The sequence below is a fragment of the Lingula anatina genome, unplaced genomic scaffold, assembly GCF_051362555.1.
Source record: "Lingula anatina isolate TDL-2025a unplaced genomic scaffold, LinAna3.0 unanchor82, whole genome shotgun sequence".
NCBI lineage: Eukaryota > Metazoa > Brachiopoda > Lingulata > Lingulida > Lingulidae > Lingula > Lingula anatina.
Window position 1 is genome coordinate 986,621 of NW_028257603.1, and position 18,029 is coordinate 1,004,649.

At 39.3% G+C, this 18,029-nt stretch overlaps 3 protein-coding genes across 3 annotated transcripts; 2 read left to right on the top strand and 1 right to left on the bottom strand.

Moving 5' to 3' along the window:
- The first annotated feature begins 7,462 nt into the window (after positions 1–7,462).
- LOC147759145 (uncharacterized) lies at positions 7,463–9,369 on the top strand. Its single transcript, XM_086998561.1, has 3 exons — positions 7,463–7,700; positions 8,070–8,300; positions 8,837–9,369. The coding sequence occupies exons 1-3, from the start codon at positions 7,463–7,465 to the stop codon at positions 9,367–9,369; spliced, it is 1,002 nt and encodes a 333-aa protein (XP_086854687.1).
- A 2,818-nt stretch (positions 9,370–12,187) lies between these two features.
- Positions 12,188–14,684, top strand: LOC147759146 (uncharacterized). The gene is made up of 4 exons (XM_086998665.1): positions 12,188–12,595; positions 12,700–12,883; positions 13,037–13,267; positions 13,773–14,684. Exons 1-4 carry the CDS (start codon positions 12,338–12,340, stop codon positions 14,300–14,302), a joined length of 1,203 nt encoding a protein of 400 aa, XP_086854791.1. The 5' UTR covers positions 12,188–12,337; the 3' UTR covers positions 14,303–14,684.
- On the bottom strand, positions 14,466–17,734 carry LOC106164538 (uncharacterized). Its single transcript, XM_013542483.3, has 4 exons — positions 17,110–17,734; positions 16,360–16,543; positions 15,664–15,900; positions 14,466–15,324 (listed from the first exon to the last, which is right to left on the bottom strand). Exons 1-4 carry the CDS (start codon positions 17,440–17,442, stop codon positions 14,792–14,794), a joined length of 1,287 nt encoding a protein of 428 aa, XP_013397937.2. The 5' UTR covers positions 17,443–17,734; the 3' UTR covers positions 14,466–14,791.
- Positions 17,735–18,029: the final 295 nt, after the last annotated feature.

An 18,029-nucleotide genomic window follows, 5' to 3' on the forward strand; every position in this document is an offset into this window, starting at 1 on the left:
TATGTAACGTGGGGGGAAAAGTGTATTCCACGTAAAAAATGGTGACAAATTTACGTGGGAACATCGTTCAAAGGAACGTTGCTGAAACATGTATTCCACATTCAAACCTCTTACAAGTTAACGTGGGATCCACGTTCAAAGTTACGTTGCTGCCACGTTATATGTAACGTTGGGGTAGGACGTGTATTCCACGCAAAAAAAAAAAAAACGATTACAAATTTACGTGGAAACCACGTTGCTGCTTCGTTACACGTAACGTAGTGCTGAAACATGTATTCCAAACCTCTTACAATTTCACGTGGAATCCAAGTTCAAAGTAACGTTCCTGCCACGTTATATGTAACGTGGGGGTAGAACGTGTATTCCACGTAAAAACACGGTTACAAATTTACGTGGAAACCAGGTTCAAAGGAACGTTGCTGCCACGTTATGTATAACGTGGAGGTAGAACGTGTCTTCCACGTTCAAACCTCTTACAAGTTTACGTGGAAACCACGTTAAAAGTTACGTTGCTGCCACGTTATATGTAACGTTGGGGTAGGACGTGTATTCCACGCAAAAAAAAAAAAAAAAAAACGATTACAAATTTACGTGGAAACCACGTTGCTGCTTCGTTACACGTAACGTAGTGCTGAAACATGTATTCCAAACCTCTTACAATTTCACGTGGAATCCAAGTTCAAAGTAACGTTCCTGCCACGTTATATGTAACGTGGGGGTAGAACGTGTATTCCACGTAAAAACACGGTTACAAATTTACGTGGAAACCAGGTTCAAAGGAACGTTGCTGCCACGTTATGTATAACGTGGAGGTAGAACGTGTCTTCCACGTTCAAACCTCTTACAAGTTTACGTGGAAACCACGTTAAAAGTAACGTTGCTGCCACGTTAAATGTAACGTGGGGGTAGAACGTGTATTCCACGTAAAAAATGATTACAAATTTATGTGGAAACCACTTTCTAAGTAACGTTGCTACCACGTTATATGTAACGTGGGGGTAGAACGTGTATCCCACGTAAAAAATGGTTACAAATTTACTTTGAAACCACGTTCAAAGTAACGTTGCTGCCATGTTATTCGTAACTTGGAGCTGCAACGTATATCCCACGTTCAAACCTTTCAGATTTACGGGTATTTCACGTTCAAACCTCTTACAAATTTATGTGGGAACCACGTTCAGAGTAACATTGCTGCTACGTTACACGTAACGTGGGGGTCAAACGTGTATTCCACGCAAAAATAACGGTAACAGAGTTACGTGGGTACCACATTTAAAGTAGCCTTGCTGCCACAATCAGTGAGACGGCTCACCACGTGGTGTCAACGTGGAGTTGCTTGCTGGGAATAACTTGAAGCGTATCGTTTTGCAAAACAGCAGATTCTGTTTCTACTTCATAACAAAGGTGAGTCTTTAAATGGATTTAAGACACAATAAATTGTTTCAGTAAATTTTGATTTCTTTAAATTCATTGAAATGAATAGGCAATACAAAGTTCCTAATACGTTAAGAAAAAATACTACTTTAAATCCATTTTTAAAACTTATGCTGTATTTTACCACTGATTCTATTTTTATTCGAGAAAAGAACAGTTTTCTTAGACTATAGAGCCTTTGCTTAATTGATCCAGCAATATTAGCCTATCGTTGTACAGAGTGCCAAATGTCTCGTGTCCTATCACAGAATAAGCCGGGGTTATCTGAAATGGTGTGCAGTTTTTGGCTGAAGACAATATTATCTTTAAATTATAAAGCCGCTTACTAGGAAGATATGGAATCGTTTTCGTCTGAAACCCCATTCGTCAGACCCCATGAGATTGTGCTTTGAAATCACCACACCATCCTCCCACCCAGACAGTATTGCTTGTTAAATTTCTCAGTTTAAGCTTTGAAACAAAAACATTGAAAATACCTTAACAAGCCTAAATCATGTATACGCCAGTATTTCCTCTGAGTCAATTGTCAATAACTGGCAGTACGTGATGCGTAATTGGATCATTTTGTTTCGTATTCTTTACTTCTAACACATTGACTCAGTTTCAGGGTACGCCTTGAACTAAACTCCATTAAATACAAATATAAGGCTAGCACAGGTATTTGAGATACAGAAGTAGGTGTTTTACCTTTCGTGCTAACAATTCCGGATAATGTCCCAAGAACAACTGATTCCTCTCACAGAGGAAAGTATTTTCAGTCATTTCTCCGAAGAAGACCGGACGTTGCTGTTGTCGGATACCCTCACCGGTCGCTGGTGGTATGAAGGATTTACCTTATTACTGAGGTGCTTTCGTGAAGACAGTGCTTTAACTTTGGCTGGAAGACAGGACATTAAAAAACGCTGGGTTGATGTCCTTAAAAACAGGCTAGCGATATCTAGACGACTACCCTTAGTTGAATTAAACAAGGTTAGTACACTGTACTTGAACATATGGTATCTACGAAACAGAAGGCATGTTTTGTTGACATCATTGTTCAAAATGCTCTCTTCTTTATATCTCTTTTAATATTTGTCTGTGTCTTTCGGCATGGACATAATAAGAGATGCTTTCGGTAAGTCATCATATTGAAACTAAGTGCAATGCCTACTACCTGTGGAGTGTATGAAACCTTCGAAGTTTTAGACCCAGGGGCAATTCAACCTGTAGACTACTAGTCAATTGAAAATAATCGGCCTCAACTTTGAAGAGGACAGTCTGCTTTCTGCGTGAGTTATTTATCTCAATCTGGTAGACGGATACAGTGTTGAACAAAAGCGGCTTTCAATCGATTACACAACATTAGATAATAATATGATACATTTACTGAAAGTCTAAAACCCATAAAATACATGGTTACTACTTAATATGGAATATTATTTTTTGGCGGGTAAATTTTCTAGGAAGTATTTATTTTCTCTCTTACTCTTTTAAATCCAAAACTGAGGTGTCACTTTATGTGTAGCCAGGTGTGTTACCTAATTACCATGCTACTTTCGAAACAACTAATGTAAGCAGTTGCATGTTCTGTGGTCAGAAATGTGAGGGGTGGTCTTTTCGGCAATTTCTGCCCTTGTATAAAAACGCATGGGTTTGGTCAATCTTTGGAGTGTATTTAGAGAAGTAACATAGGGATCGCTCTGAAACTTGTCAGGTACCTTAGAGAAGATATGGTTCGACAGCTAAGCAAAGCAGCTTACTATGGGATTCTTGGTCTCAGAGAAAATGGCTAGAAACGGACAGCCATTGCCAGACAATTCAACATTTTTCAGGAACCGTTAGTAAAGTCCTCCAAACAAATGCTACAACAGGGGCACCTACTCCAATACTTCCACCAGGGTGTCCGCGTACCACACCAAGAAGACAGGATCGCCTTCTCCTTAGAGTGCGCCGTGCTGGTCGTACAAAGGCAACCAGTGTCCTCAAAAAAAGAGTGGCAGAATGCCTTTCAAACGCCCGTTTCAAGGTCCCTTGTAAACAAGAGATTACAGCAAGCCGGTTATTTTGCACGAAGGCCAGTATGGAAACCACTGTTAACAGCAGGTCATATACAGCGACGTCTGCAATGGGCTGGGGACCACGTGCGTTTGCAGCCAAAACACTGGAATCACGTCGTTTTCAGTGATGAGGCCAGATATGGAATTTGGTGGGTTGACTGTCGAATCCGTCCCGCCGACGTGTAAGAGGGGCATAAAACGATGATTGTGTACTACCTTGGGTGCAAGCAGGGGGTGTTAACGTCTCTGTTTGGGGAGCATTCCATGCCCAGAACCAGTTGGTTTTTCTAGGAGGCAACCTCAACCAGGTTTCCTACAGAGACATTCTACAGCAAACAATGCTTCGATTTGTAAGAGTCATCTTCAGGAACAACATTGTGTACCAAGACGACTGTGCAACCCCACATCGAGCTCGCAGAATCACTGTTTTTCTTCAAAACCAATGGGTTCAGCAACTGCCCTGGCCTGCAAACTTCCCAGTAATGAACCCAATTGAAAATCTGTGGGCGGAAGAAACTCAGAGAATTAATAGCTATGGTCATCGGCCGGTAAATAGTGATGAAATGCGACAGGCAAATATCACTGCGTGGAATGATATCCCCATCCAAACTCTAAAAAACTTGTCACAGGGTATGGCATTTAGGATGAGGGCGCTGCAAGCGGCTGCTGGAGGTCATCCCCGCTATTGATGACTTTTCATGATTTACTGTAATGATTTCTTTGACTGTGTAACATATCACTGTCCGGAGGCTATAATTTTCTTTAATATCTTAGCTTAAAGGACAACTCAGTGGGTTAGATTAATGTATAGAAGCAGGTTCTATGTAAAACTTTGATCAGATTTGTGTTTTGGGAGATTGTTTATTATTATATGAATAAGTCTGGGTCACAAAAGTCCTGTTAAGACAACAAGAATAAAGAATTAGAAAACGAAAACTATTTATCATGATTTCGGAGCACAGCCAGAAGTACTTCCGGCTCATGGTCACGACCTCGATTTTCCCACGCTTACGACCAATCACAGCAGGCTTCAGTCAGAATGAGATAGACGTCACGACTACACAGCGAAACTTGTCAGACATGTAAGTGCCGCCTGTCCATCTTTTCGGTACATGTACCGATCAAAAACAGAAAACGTAAAGCCCAAAACGCTCTTATACACGTAACCAAAAAATGACAAATATTGTCATTTATTGTGAACAGGATAATATGATAATCAGACACACTTGAGACCTGTGAAGCGCATACTCACGTGTCGAGGAGTAGTTTCGCCTTTGCCTCGTATGTGAGTCCTAACTCAGCTTTAAGTGTCCTCCACCGCCCCACCTCCCTCCCAACATACACAGTCTGAGTGCTTCTTCGTCTGTCTCTAATTTTCTTTCGTATCATTCGAACTGGAGTGGCTATTTTCTTTCGCCCCCTTTTGTCGCTCTCCTGTTCAGACTTGACGCGCGTCTGAGCCATGTTTGCTGTTTTGGCGCCAAATAGTAACATCCGGGTCTCAGCCGTAGTACTTCATTCATAGTAAACCGCGAGACTTAGCGAGAAATTGCGCGTTCTGAAGCCGTACTGTGAGGTGGTAGCTGAGTATTTAAGACGAGTCGTCTTTTATTATTTAATGGAACTTAAAAACGGTATTAGGTAGCTTCATTTTCTGAACGGTTTTGGATAGGATATAACCTGTACCTTGTTCATTATGGGGAAATTGGTGAGTTTTCCAGGAAAATTCATTTTCGTGCTATTTTAAGGGTTTAACGCGCTGAGACTGTCTTTAAAGTTAATACTGACATCAAACTGTTGATATGGTTTTCTGGGGGTGTTCTTTTCTTTTGAATGACTCTTATGTCAGATTTGATATTATTGACCAAAATATCTCACAACAGAAGACTGGATATTTTTCTCACTCAGTGATATACTTTTTTGATGAATCAAGCCAAAAAATATTTAATCAGCACTCAAAAATAACAATGATAAAAAATATTCCATATTAAGTAGTAACCCTGTATGTTCTGTAGACTTAACAAACTAAAAACTAAAAACAAAGTTAAGATGAATTGAATTTATAAAATTATGACCTAAGAGTTTGAGGTAAGATAATGATGTTCAGTTTTAAATATTTCCGAGTTATAAAATGATCTTTAATAAAATTTGTTAAAAAGGTATGTTTTTAAAGCTTTTTTTTTTTTAATCCTTCACTGAGCTAATGCTTCTCAAGTCCACAGGAAATTTATTCCACTCATGTGGTGCCGCGTACTGGAATGATTTTTCGCCAAAAGATTGTGTTAATAGTTTTGACACCCAAGTTTGAAACCTATCATTTATTATGAATCCCTCACGAAAAAGTCCTATAGGATCCTATAGGAAATTGGCCCAATTCGTAAGGGATGGCCTTCGCTGCAGGATACGTTTAAATGCCCAGTTAACATTGCATGACCTCATGGTTCAGCTGGTAATGGCTTGACAGTCTAACCGCTACCTCATATGGCCCTGATATTTCTGTTGTGGGTGTTCTATGTATCTTTTTTAGAGAAAGTCATTTTATGCCCCGCATATTCAATTCATTCTAATGTAGATGTAGGCCTACATGGTGAATACGGGTCCAATGGGTTGTAATGTGTTTCCATAACATGTGCTTGTTATCTGAGTGAACTAGGTTATTGCCCTTGCACTATGGTGTCTGTATGTGTTTGCAAAATAATATTAAAAAAAAAAAAAAAGAAGAAGGGTTTGGTGTTGCTTGTGTGGAAGTAAGAATAACCCACTCTCCAGGTTTCAGAAGATTATTTAGGCAAGATGATTTTTTTTCCTATTTATTTATTTATTTTTTGGTTCAACGTTGTTTCAACGTTAAAACAACATAATTTGCCCGCTGGGATACTAATACAAAAAAGTATTTTGCCATCGGAATGCCCTGCTGCAATAGGAAACTGTCTTTAGTTTCAAGCACCCGCACTAAGTAATGCAAAGATACAACAAGTAGGGTAAAACATCCCAGCAGACAAACGAGATTGATTCACGGTTGAATCAACGTTAATTTTGGTGGATCAACGTTGAATCAACGTAGAATCAATGTCGTTTGCCTGCTGGGATGGTGGTGCCTAGGACGCACTGCCCAGTCATAGAAAGTCATTTAAGGTAATAAGCCCTATTTAGTTCAAGCTACAGACTTGACATTTAATATGGAATATTTTTCCAAATCATAAATAATCAGTTTTTTTCCTATTTTGCGGACTGATAAATGAAAATAAGGATTAAAATCGTGTTGTAATAACTTTTGATAATCTGTTAGATGTCATTGTGACATCAGTTCATTAATTGAATTCGCCAGTGAAGCAAACAAAAATGCATTGCCTGTTTCAAGTCATACGCCAACCATTGAAAGCGATATTTTGGATCTCCATATTTTCCAAATTATCATCTTTAAAAGAGTTACACGCCCCACAAAGGCCCCTCATGTCAGTGTCTAATCACAGCAACAGTCGCTGTTATGCCTGACCTCATCTTCCTGGTACCAGAGCTTTCAAGCGGCAAGGCATTCCTTAGGATAGGTTTTTAGAATTTAATCTGGAATAAAATTCCAGGCAACGGTTAAAACTTGTCCAATTTGGTTCAGTTTTGTTGTAGGAGATGCAGGCCGTTGATTCGACGACTAATGGCCTACCCACATATTGACTATGTGGTTTCAATTATGGCGATTTTGATGACCGAGGTAGCTGTTCGCTCCCTTGGTTCTGTAAGTTATCTGCTATTTAAATTGCTCTGTGTGAACCGACAATCTCATCGTGCAACCTTAAATTGTTCCTAAGGTGCCCCCTATCAAATGATAGTCAAGTGGTTCCCAGATTATTCCTTTATTTTATCTGGTTCAAGTTTTCATCGATGACTTCCAATGGTGTTTTGGCACCAATGTGGTATCCACTCCAAATATTGACGCTGTCAATGATCCTAGTCACTTCAAAAGCGGCACACGCCTTGTCGTAGACTTCTTCAGGATGTCTGTAAACTCTGTTTTGACCATACAGTTGAAATCTGACCTCAATAAAGAAAAACACGAGGTTTCAATGTTCTACCAAGAAACGGTCATGGTCCCACAATTCATTACAGAAACAGACTACTCTGTTTTGCTGTTTACAGTGGCTCATTTCTCTAGCAAAGACCATGTGTTGCTGTTGTCGGATACTCTCACCGGCCGCTGGTGGTATGAAGGACTTACCTTATTACTGAGGTGCAGTACAGTATACAGTATATATATTTTTTTCAGATCCCAATCAGACGACCGATTTTCATAATCGGTCCTCCGCGCACCGGAACTACTTTCCTCCATAAGCTCTTATTCTCCGATCCGCACAACACATGCCTGAAGTTTTATGAGCTCCTGCAACCAGTTGTAGATGCCAATACCGTTGTCGAGGTCCCACGAATTTTGAAAACTACACAAAGAATAGGTAAACCACATTACAATGATATTGCCGCTCAATGAGTCTTAAGAATTCCCTGTCGTAAGAGTATTAAATAATGAGGTTGTACCCCAAAATACCTTCAAAAGAACTATTTTTAAAATATACATTCAATACAGAGTGAAAAAAATATCTGTTTTAGCCGAGCTATATGCCAGCATACCGGTTTTGGAAACCATGCACAAGGAGGAGGCTATCGGTCCGGAAGAAGATCATGCTCTATTTGATAACATTGGTTTGTTTAAAGAAAAAATTGTCCAAGGCAACAATTGCATAGAGTATTTAAAATGGTTGGAGGCTCGGACCAACGATGAAATGGTTGAAGTTTATCGTTTCCACAAGCAGCAAACTCAGCTTATACTTCACAGCAGAGGTGAGTCTTCAATTGGTTTTACCTCACAAATAATTGATTCCCTAAATGTAAAGAGACGAAATACGTTTAAGTATATAAACCACATCTCTAATTCTCATTCCATTTCCATCTCAAACCCTTAAGGAACCGTAGACTTGATTTTCGCGCCAATTCTTGATTGTCCTCGATAAAAAATACAAATCATTATTAAACCATTCCCTACACTTTCGATAGAAGTATTCTACCATTTTTCATTAAATAAGTAGGCTATTAACGAACCATGATCCATTTGTCTAGATCTGCCATATTTTGTCTGAAATTACAGAAGAAAAATCGAAATTGGTACTTTTATTTCGGTGGTTTCTCATTTTGAAAGTTTGAATTAAAAAGGAAATAAGATTGCAGGATATGTAGACGTGAACGTAAAATTTAGGGAAAATTTCAAACTAGAATAGTTTGCATAATAATTACGAGAATACGGCATTATTCTTGAAACATTAATACCCATTTCTCAATTTTTGTTGCGGGATTTAAATAGGTTGTCGATTTGTTTTTAGGAGCCGTGAACACTGATCGGCCAATGGTTTTTAAAGATAATTTCCACAGTCTGTATTTGGATGCCCTACTTAAGGTGTATCCTGAAGCAATCTTCGTTCACACCTACCGCAATCCGAGCGCATCTGTAGCTTCCCTGTGTTCCGTCTTCGAAGCATTGAAACTTCTTCTCTATAAGGAACATGGCATCGACTTAAAACAACTTGGCAGGGAGGTATTAAACTGGTCATTTTTTCATGGTGGAATAGAAATGATGAATTTTCGGAGGAACCACCCAGACCTGGAGCACAGATTCATCGACATTGCGTTTGCCGACCTCGTTATATCACCCATGGATACTGTGAAGAAAATATACGATCACTTTGGCCTGGAACTGACTGACCAAGGGAAAGATAACATGGAGGAGTATGTGAAGGAAAATCCACAAAACAAATATGGCCGCCACAAGTATGACCTGAAGCGTTATTACCTGACAGAAGAGGAAGTTTTGGAGCACTTTAAAGAATATGTGAAGGAGTTCAAAATCCCATGTTGACTTATTATCAGTTAGCTTTTATTATCCAGCGTATAGTTGGAACTTTTTTTAGGGCTTACTAAGTTAATAATTAATACCACGTTTTGCTTAAATGCTTGAGGTTTCCTATACCTTTTTCATAAGTTTACTAGGTGTCATAGTGGCGATAAATATACCATTTTAATGAAAAGCATTGATCTCATTAAAGAGATAACAACCATTCGTTTGGGATTGATATTTCACAATAGATACATTGTAAACAACTTACTGAAATGTATTATATTCCATTTTACGACCAAAACAGTATTTATCGTAATTATATATCATGGAATATGTACTTGCCATCGGACCACGTGACATACAAAGATGGCTACCCCTTTTTATATAGGAGATTATTACACAAAATAATTTGTGTTTAATCATGTTAAATATGGTGTCTGGAATAAAAAGCAATGTTTATTTAAATATTCACCTGTGATGTGATCATTTGTAAATAAAAGCACATGGAATCAGGAGTGGGCCAACCTTTTTTACCAATGTTGTGTACTGTATTTTACCACCAAATCTAAGTTTATTCGAGAAAAGAACAGTTTTCTCCTACTCTAGAACCTTGCTTAATTGATCCAGCAATATTAATTGAGTGTCAAATATCTCGTGTCCTATCACGAAATTAGCCGGAGTCATCTGAGATGGTGTGCACTTTTTGGCTGAAAACAATGTTATCTTTATATTATTAAACCGATTGCTGTAAAGATACGGAATCGTATAAACCCCATTCGTCTGACCCAATGGGATTGTGTTTTGAATCCCTACACCATCTTTCCACCCAGACAATATTGCTTGTTAGATTTCTCAGTTTAAGCTTCGAAACAAAAACATTGGAAATACCTTGACAAACCTTAATCATGTATACGCCAGCATTTCCTGAAAATCAGTTGTCATTAACAGACAGTACGTGATGCAATTGTGACTTAATGTATGGTGACTTAAATGGGTTTCTGTGTTTTACATTCAGCACTTCAGACACATTGACTCAGTTTTAGGATACGCCTTGGATTAAACCCCATTCAATACAAATAAAAGGCTGGCACAGGTATTTGAGATATACAAGTAGGTGTTTTACCTTTCGTGCTAACAGTTCCGCATAATGTCCCAAGAACAACCGATTCCTCTCACAGAGGAAAGGATTATCAGTCATTTCTCCGAAGAAGACCGTACGTTGCTGTTGTCGGATACCCTCACCGGCCGCTGGTGGTATGAAGGCTTTACCTTATTACTGAGGTGCTTTCGTGAAGACAGGACATTGAAAAACGCTGGGTTGATGTCCTTAAAAACAGACTAGCGATGTCTAGACAACTGCCCTTAGTTGATTTAAACAAGGTAAGTACACTGTGCATGTACTTATGGTATCTACGAAACAGAAGGCATGTTTTGTTGACATCACTGTTCAAAATGCTCTCTTCTTTGTATCTCTTTTAATATTTTTCTGTGTCTTTCGGTAAGTCATCACATTGAAACTAAGTGCAATTCCTACTACCTGTGGAGTGTATGAAACCTTCGAAGTTTTAGACACAGGGGCACTTCGACCTGTAGGCTACTGGTCAATTGAAAATAATCGGCCTCAACTTTAAAGTCTGCTTTGTGCGTGAGTTATTTATCTCAAATTGGTAGACGGATACAGTGTTGAACAAAAGCGGTGTTTCAATCGATTACGCAACATTAGATGTGTGTTAATAGTCTCGACACCCAAGTTTGGAACCTATCATTTATTATGAATCCCTAACGAAAAAGTCCTATAGAATCCTATAGGAAATTGGTCCAATTTCGTTTAGAATCCTATAGGATCTTATAGGATCCTATAGGACTTTTTCGTAAGGGATGGCCTTCGCTGCAGGATAGGTTTAAATGCCCAGTTAACATTGACCCCATGGGTCAGCTGGTAATGACTTGACAGTCTAACCGCTACCTCATATGGCCCTAATATTGCTGTTGTGTGAGTTCTATGTGTATTTTTTAAAGAAAGTCATTTTTTCCCCTCATCTCCAATTCATTCAAATATAGATCTACCTGGTGAATACGATTGTAATGTGATTTCCATAGCATGTGCTTGTTATCTGAGTGAACTAGGTTATTGCCCTTGCACTATGGTGTCTGTATGTGTTTGCAAAATAATATTTAAAAATATTTTACAAACGGAAAGGGATTTTGTGATGCTTGTGTGGAAGTAAGAAAACCCCACTCTCCAGGTTTCACAAGATTATTTACGCAAAATATTTTCTTTGTGTGTGTGTGTGTGTGTGTGTGTGTGTGACCAAGTCATTTCTGGGCAAAAACCCACAGCAATTATTTCCAAAGTAACAAATATGGCTGGATAAGTGTATTTATTCAGAGGTCTGCAAATCAACATTTCGACCTTTTCCTGTTTGTGATAATTTAAATTATTCAGCCAGCTAGATGTGTTACGTTATACGATGAAAACATGTGTAACGAAACTGAGGGTCCGTAAGAAAGTCCGCCCTCCATAATGGTTAGGATTAGTGTGACCTATGTGGGTCAAAATCTAGTGCGAGGCTGTACAAATGAATTGGAAACTGACGCTCTATTATGGGGGACTCTCTGCACTAACCCGCTTCACAGGCACTAACCCGCAAAGATGCAAAGATACAACGAGTAGGGTAAAACATGGTGGTGTCTAGGCTGCATTGTCCAATCATAGAAAGTCTTTTTAGGTGATGCGCATTATTTAGTTCAAGATATAATGAGATGCCCTTATCATCTAGGACACTACTATAACTCGAAGTCCGCCATAGATAAAGGGCCATTAGCTGAGGTATTTTAACGTTAGTAACTGGGGCTACCTGATACCGATTTCTATCGGCGTTGGCTTAGTATAGTAACTAATCTTTTAGATATATATATACGTATCCAGTACTCAGTACGTGTATTTGAGAATTGAGATTGTTTGTTATACTTGAGTGTAAATAGCATAATGTCCCAAGGACAATTCATTTCTCTCACAGAGGAAAGTATTTTCTGCCACTTTTCTGAAGAAGACCGCGGGTCTCTGTTAAAGGATACTCTCGCCGGCCGCTGGTGGTATGAAGGATTTATCTTGTTACTGAGGTGCTTTCGTGAAGACAAAGCTATAAATTTGGCAGGAAGACAGGGGATTGAAAGACGCTTGGTTGATGTCCTTAACAACAGACTAGCAATATCAAGACGACTTCCATCAGTTGACTTTAGCAAGGTTAGAACATATTGCTTTCTTTTAAATAAGTTATGTCTTCACTTAACTTGATAATGATATATGATATGTAATGCATGGTTTGCGGGCAGTGTATATTTTTTCAGATCCTAATCAAACGGCCGATTTTCATAATTGGTCCTCCGCGCACCGGAACCACTTTTCTCCAAAAGCTCTTTTTCTCCGATCCGCACAACACATGCCTGAAGTTTTATGAGCTCCTGCAACCAGTTGTAGACGCCGATACCGTCGTCGAGGACCCACGAATTTTGAAAACTACACAAAGAATAGGTAAACCACATTATAATGATATTGCTGCTCAATGAGTCTTAAGAATTCCCTGCTGTAGAAGTATTAAATGATGAGGTTGTACTCCAAAATACCTTCAAAAGAACTATTTTTAAAATATGCATTTAATACAGAGTGAAAAAATATCCATTTTAGCCAAGCTGTATGCCAACAGACCGCATTTGAAAACCATGCACACGGAGGAGGCTATCGGTCCGGAAGAAGATCATGCTCTATTTGATAACATCGGTTTGTTTAAGGAAAACATGTTCCAAGGCAACAATTGCATAGAATATTTAAATTGGTTTGAGGCTCGGACCAGTGATGAAATGGTTGAAGTTTATCGTTTCCACAAGCAGCAAACTCGGCTTATACTTCACAGCAGAGGTGATTATTCAATTGGTTTTACCTTACAAATAACTGATTCCCTAAACGTAAAGAGACGTAATACATTTGAGTAAATGAACCACATCTCTCATTCTCGGTCCATTTCCATCTTAAACCCTTCAGGAAGCGTAGACTTTCGCGCCATATCTTGATTGTCCTCGGAAAAATACAAATCATTATTAGACCAGTTTCTGAACTTACGTTAGATGTATTGTACCATTTTTCATTAAATAAGTGGCCTATAAACGAACCATGATTCATTTGTCTAGATCTGCCATATTTTATCTGAAATTGCAGAATAATAATTCGACATCGTGTACTTATGTTTCGGGTTGTTCTCATCTTAAAAGTCTGAAATAAAAAGGAAAATAGATATTAATGTTTAATTTAGGGACACTTTCAAACCGAAACAGTTTGCATAATAATTACGAGAATACAGCGTTATTCTTGAAACATTTTTCAATTTTTGATGCGAGATTTACATAGCTCGTCGATTTGTTTTTAGGAGCCGTGAATAGTGATCGGCAGATGGTTTTTAAAGATAATTTCCACAGTCTGTATTTGGATGCTCTGCTTAAGGTGTATCCTGAAGCAATCTTTGTTCACACCTACCGCAATCCGAGCGCATCCGTAGCTTCCCTGTGTTCCGTCGTCGAAGCATTGAAACATCTCATCTATGAGGAACATGGCATCGACTTAAAACAACTTGGCAGGGAGGTATTAAATTGGTCATTTTTTCATGGTGGAATGGAGATGATGAATTTTCGGAGGAATCACCCAGACCTGGAGCACAGATTCATCGACATTGCATATGACGACCTTGTCACATCGCCCATGGATGCTGTGAAGAAAATATACGATCATTTTGGACTTACCGACCAAGGGAAAGACAACATGGAGGCGTATGTGATGGAAAACCCACAAAACAAATATGGCCGCCACAAGTATGACCTGAGGCGTTATCATCTGACAGAAGAGGACGTTTTGAAGCACTTTAAGGAATATGTGGAGGAGTACAAAATCCCATGTTCATAATCAGTGTTAACTTTTATCAGTCGTCAGAGTTGTCTTGTGACTCTTTAACAGTTGGTAATTAGTAAAATATGGAGATTCAAAATTACGCTGTAAATGGATGCTTTATAACTTAAAATCAGCCATGCATTTTAGTTTGCTTTAAAAGTTATTAAAAGACGATACATTACTGGGGCATCATTTTATTTCTGTTTGGTTTGGATTTATGTTATTACACGTGTGTCCTTGTCTTTATTTACACCATATCTCTGTAACTTGTTTTAATCTTCAATACATTTAAGGTCTGCAGTCCTGAAACATTATGCTTAATCAATTGCTCCCTGTTTTTTCTTGGCATGAGTGTTAGAAATAAGAAATAATAAAGTACATAATGATAACCCATGAATATATTGAATTGCATCAATCAACAGCAAAATTCAGTTTTGAAACTGTGGTTGTTTCTGATTCTCTGATAACACCAGGATAAATAACATTCCACAGGGTCAAAGCTCATTACTGAGGTCTGCAAAACTCCACAAATTCTTTGAAATATTCCAACACTTCTTCCTCTGTCAGATTATAGCGTTTCAACCCATACGCGTGCTGGCCGTATTTGTTTTGCGGATGGTCAGTAACGTAAGTAGACATCTTGGCTTCCCCTAACGCCGTCAACTCCAAGCCAAAGAAGTCGTAAATCTCCTTTACAACTTTCATTGGCGATGCAACAATATCTACGTAATCTACATCGCAGAATCGGTGCGCTTCTTCTGGGTGTTGCTTTCTATATCGAACCATTTCATTTCCACCGTGAAGCAGCGGAGACCGCATGGTATGTTGACCAAAATCATCCAGGTCTATGTTCTTAGGCTTGGACACGAAAGTAGCAAACCTTTTTGATAACAGGGAACATACGGACGCGGTCGTCTCACAGGGGTCACGGTAAGTACTGATAAAGCGGGCGTCCGGGTAAACCTTCAGTATTGCCTCGAGATTCGCTGCGTGCGTCGACTCTTTGAAAATCACTTGTTTGTTGTTCAATACATTGTCTGAAATAGTATTTATTTATTCATTGTTATTTTTTGGCCATTTTTATCTAGCAGAAGTATTCAAAACGCGAATGATACGTTATCATTATCATAAGTGATCAGTGACATATCGGTGACGTCATCACGGCCCTCTGGTGAAGGGTCGAAGTATTATATGTGCCTCAAACGTCAAAACACATTTAGTCTCTTCGAATACGATTACCACAACTTATCCTGTTTGAGATACAATTCGACCCTTAACGTACTGTCAATCGTGCTTGTGGCAATAATATGATGATACCAAAGTTTTAAATAGATTTCGGTTTCAAAATACATGTACCCGTAAACAATTGTCCATACCTTTGCCCCTTGCTAAGAATATGATTTGCATCTGAAGTTTATGGAAGCGGTAAGCTTCCACCATTTGATCCTTGGTGAGCGTCCTTCGCCATGCCTCGTAATCCTGGATGTTGGAAGTGAAGAAAAGGAAGTTCTTAAAAAGTCCCATATTTTCCATCAGATTGAAACACTCGTAAGGCCCCGTTGCCCGTATGTAGTGGATCGCTCTCAACTCTGGCGTTGCTGTGTACCGTGACCCTGCGTACGAGATACATTCATAAGTTCCGTATTACGTTTTGGTTATCTCGGAGCTGTATATGTTCCTACATGTAGACTTGAAAGTGAAAGGCAGCGACTCGTTCTCCTTTACAGAGGTGTTAACTTTATAGAGTAGCATTTAGAGCTGAGTAAAACGCAATAACACATCGTTAATGTACCCCTGTATATTGCAGTTTTGTCATCCGTACATTTTCACGTCATATACATTGTACATTGTACGAGACTCCCATTTTAAACCCACCCACGTTAAATATAACCCATTTCTGCCTTATGATCATGCAAGTCTCATCAAAATCAGTGTATGACTTTTTGAGTAGTGCTGACGAAAAACAGATAAACAGGCTAACAGATGAATGGAGGTAAGAACATTAAGCCACCTTGGCCGAAGTAACAAAATAACAACAGCAGCAGCAGTACCAGCAATAATAATAATAATACCTAATTTCCTAATCTCAGTTAGCTCCCTTGACTGCGCATGCGTGCTGGTAGCCTCTTCCACAGGGTGCATCACCTCAAAGTACCTAGGAGAAGTGTTCTTAGGATCCTCGTACAGGAGACTCTGCAGGAAAGATGTTCCAGAGCGAGCAGGTCCGATAATGAATATGGGTCTCTTGATCTGACACTGAAATGACTAAGAATAGTCTGATAGCGTATCGCATGTATCGCCCAAACTCAATATAGGGATGCATTTTACATGCTGAAGTATCAAAAAATAAAATTGAATTAATTCGAAGTTGTATTCAATTTTTATACATATGTATATATGCATAGAATAAAAACCCATGGCCGCCTCAATATTACACCTACATCTACATTATGTAAGAAGACTAAATGGTAACATATGTTCAGGTGTAACGAAACTGAGGGTCCGTGTAACAAGAAGTCCGCCCTCTATATAGTTATAATGGTTAGGGTTAGTCTGACCTAAGTCTAGGGCGAGCCTTTACTTTACAAATGAATGGGAAGCGGACTCTCTATCATGGGGGACTCTCTGTCATGTTACACAACCCAGGGAGTGAAGATAATAGTTTTTATTATTTTTCCAAAAAGTGCACAGGGGGGGGGGGGGGGGGGGGGAGGCATTAACCCTTTACCCCGGCATTCAGGTTGTAGACTGGTGAAAATGATGACAAAAATTGATGACCCCTAAGTAGTCTAACCTCCAACCGTCAGGTATAACACACATACCTTCAAAACATCAACAGACGCCAGTCGTTTGGATATAGCCAACCTATTTTGAAGAATTTCAGTCCATCGCGTTTCAACAATCATTCTGCCTGCCACAGTTAAATCTTCGTCTTCCCGATAACACTTGAGAAGTAAGCAAAAGCCCTCGTGCCACCACCGGCGAGTGAGGCTTTCTGACAGAATAACCCGTCGCTCCTCAACTGTGAATTTTCTCCACAGACTTTCCTCTGTGAGCGGAGTCAGTCGTCTCCTAAGCAGCACCCGGCACAGCCAGTCCAGTAACATGTGAAAGTATGGAAGACAGAACGCGTATAAATCTTGTAAACCTGGCATATTCACGTATCACAGTATTAAGGCTAAGGTTCGCGACTAGAACTCTAAAAACCTAAAAAAAGTTTTTATGACCGCATTGTACTAGCTTGGTCGCTCCGACTCTGCGGGGAATCTCGCTATTTATTAAAGTGCAATCAGTGGAATCAGCTGAATAGTCTGACTGGTATCCTCGGGCAGCTTGGAGGTAATTAAATTCCGTGTGCTGATTAACCTGATTCCATTGATTGCATTTTAGCGAGAATTTCCAGCACAGTTGGTTCAACCCAGCTAGAGCGACGTGTGAATCTGAATGCTCCCAATGAGAGGTTTGAATTTCACAGTATTTTGTCCTAACCCACAGTCTTGGTTACTCAGGCGTATGGTGGTGATAGCGTCATTTTATGGCCTAAGCTGCACCTTTAATATTAACCTCTACAAAAATCAAACACGGGGTATAAACTTATTCTTGACCTTGATAACCGTATGATTTGAGATAGTTGGGCCTTTGCAGTGGCGGATATGGGATGGGGGGGGGTCTGAAAAATATCTTTCACTCTAGAAATTAGTATTTTGACTAGCTGAATCATACTTCTAAACCGGATCAATTG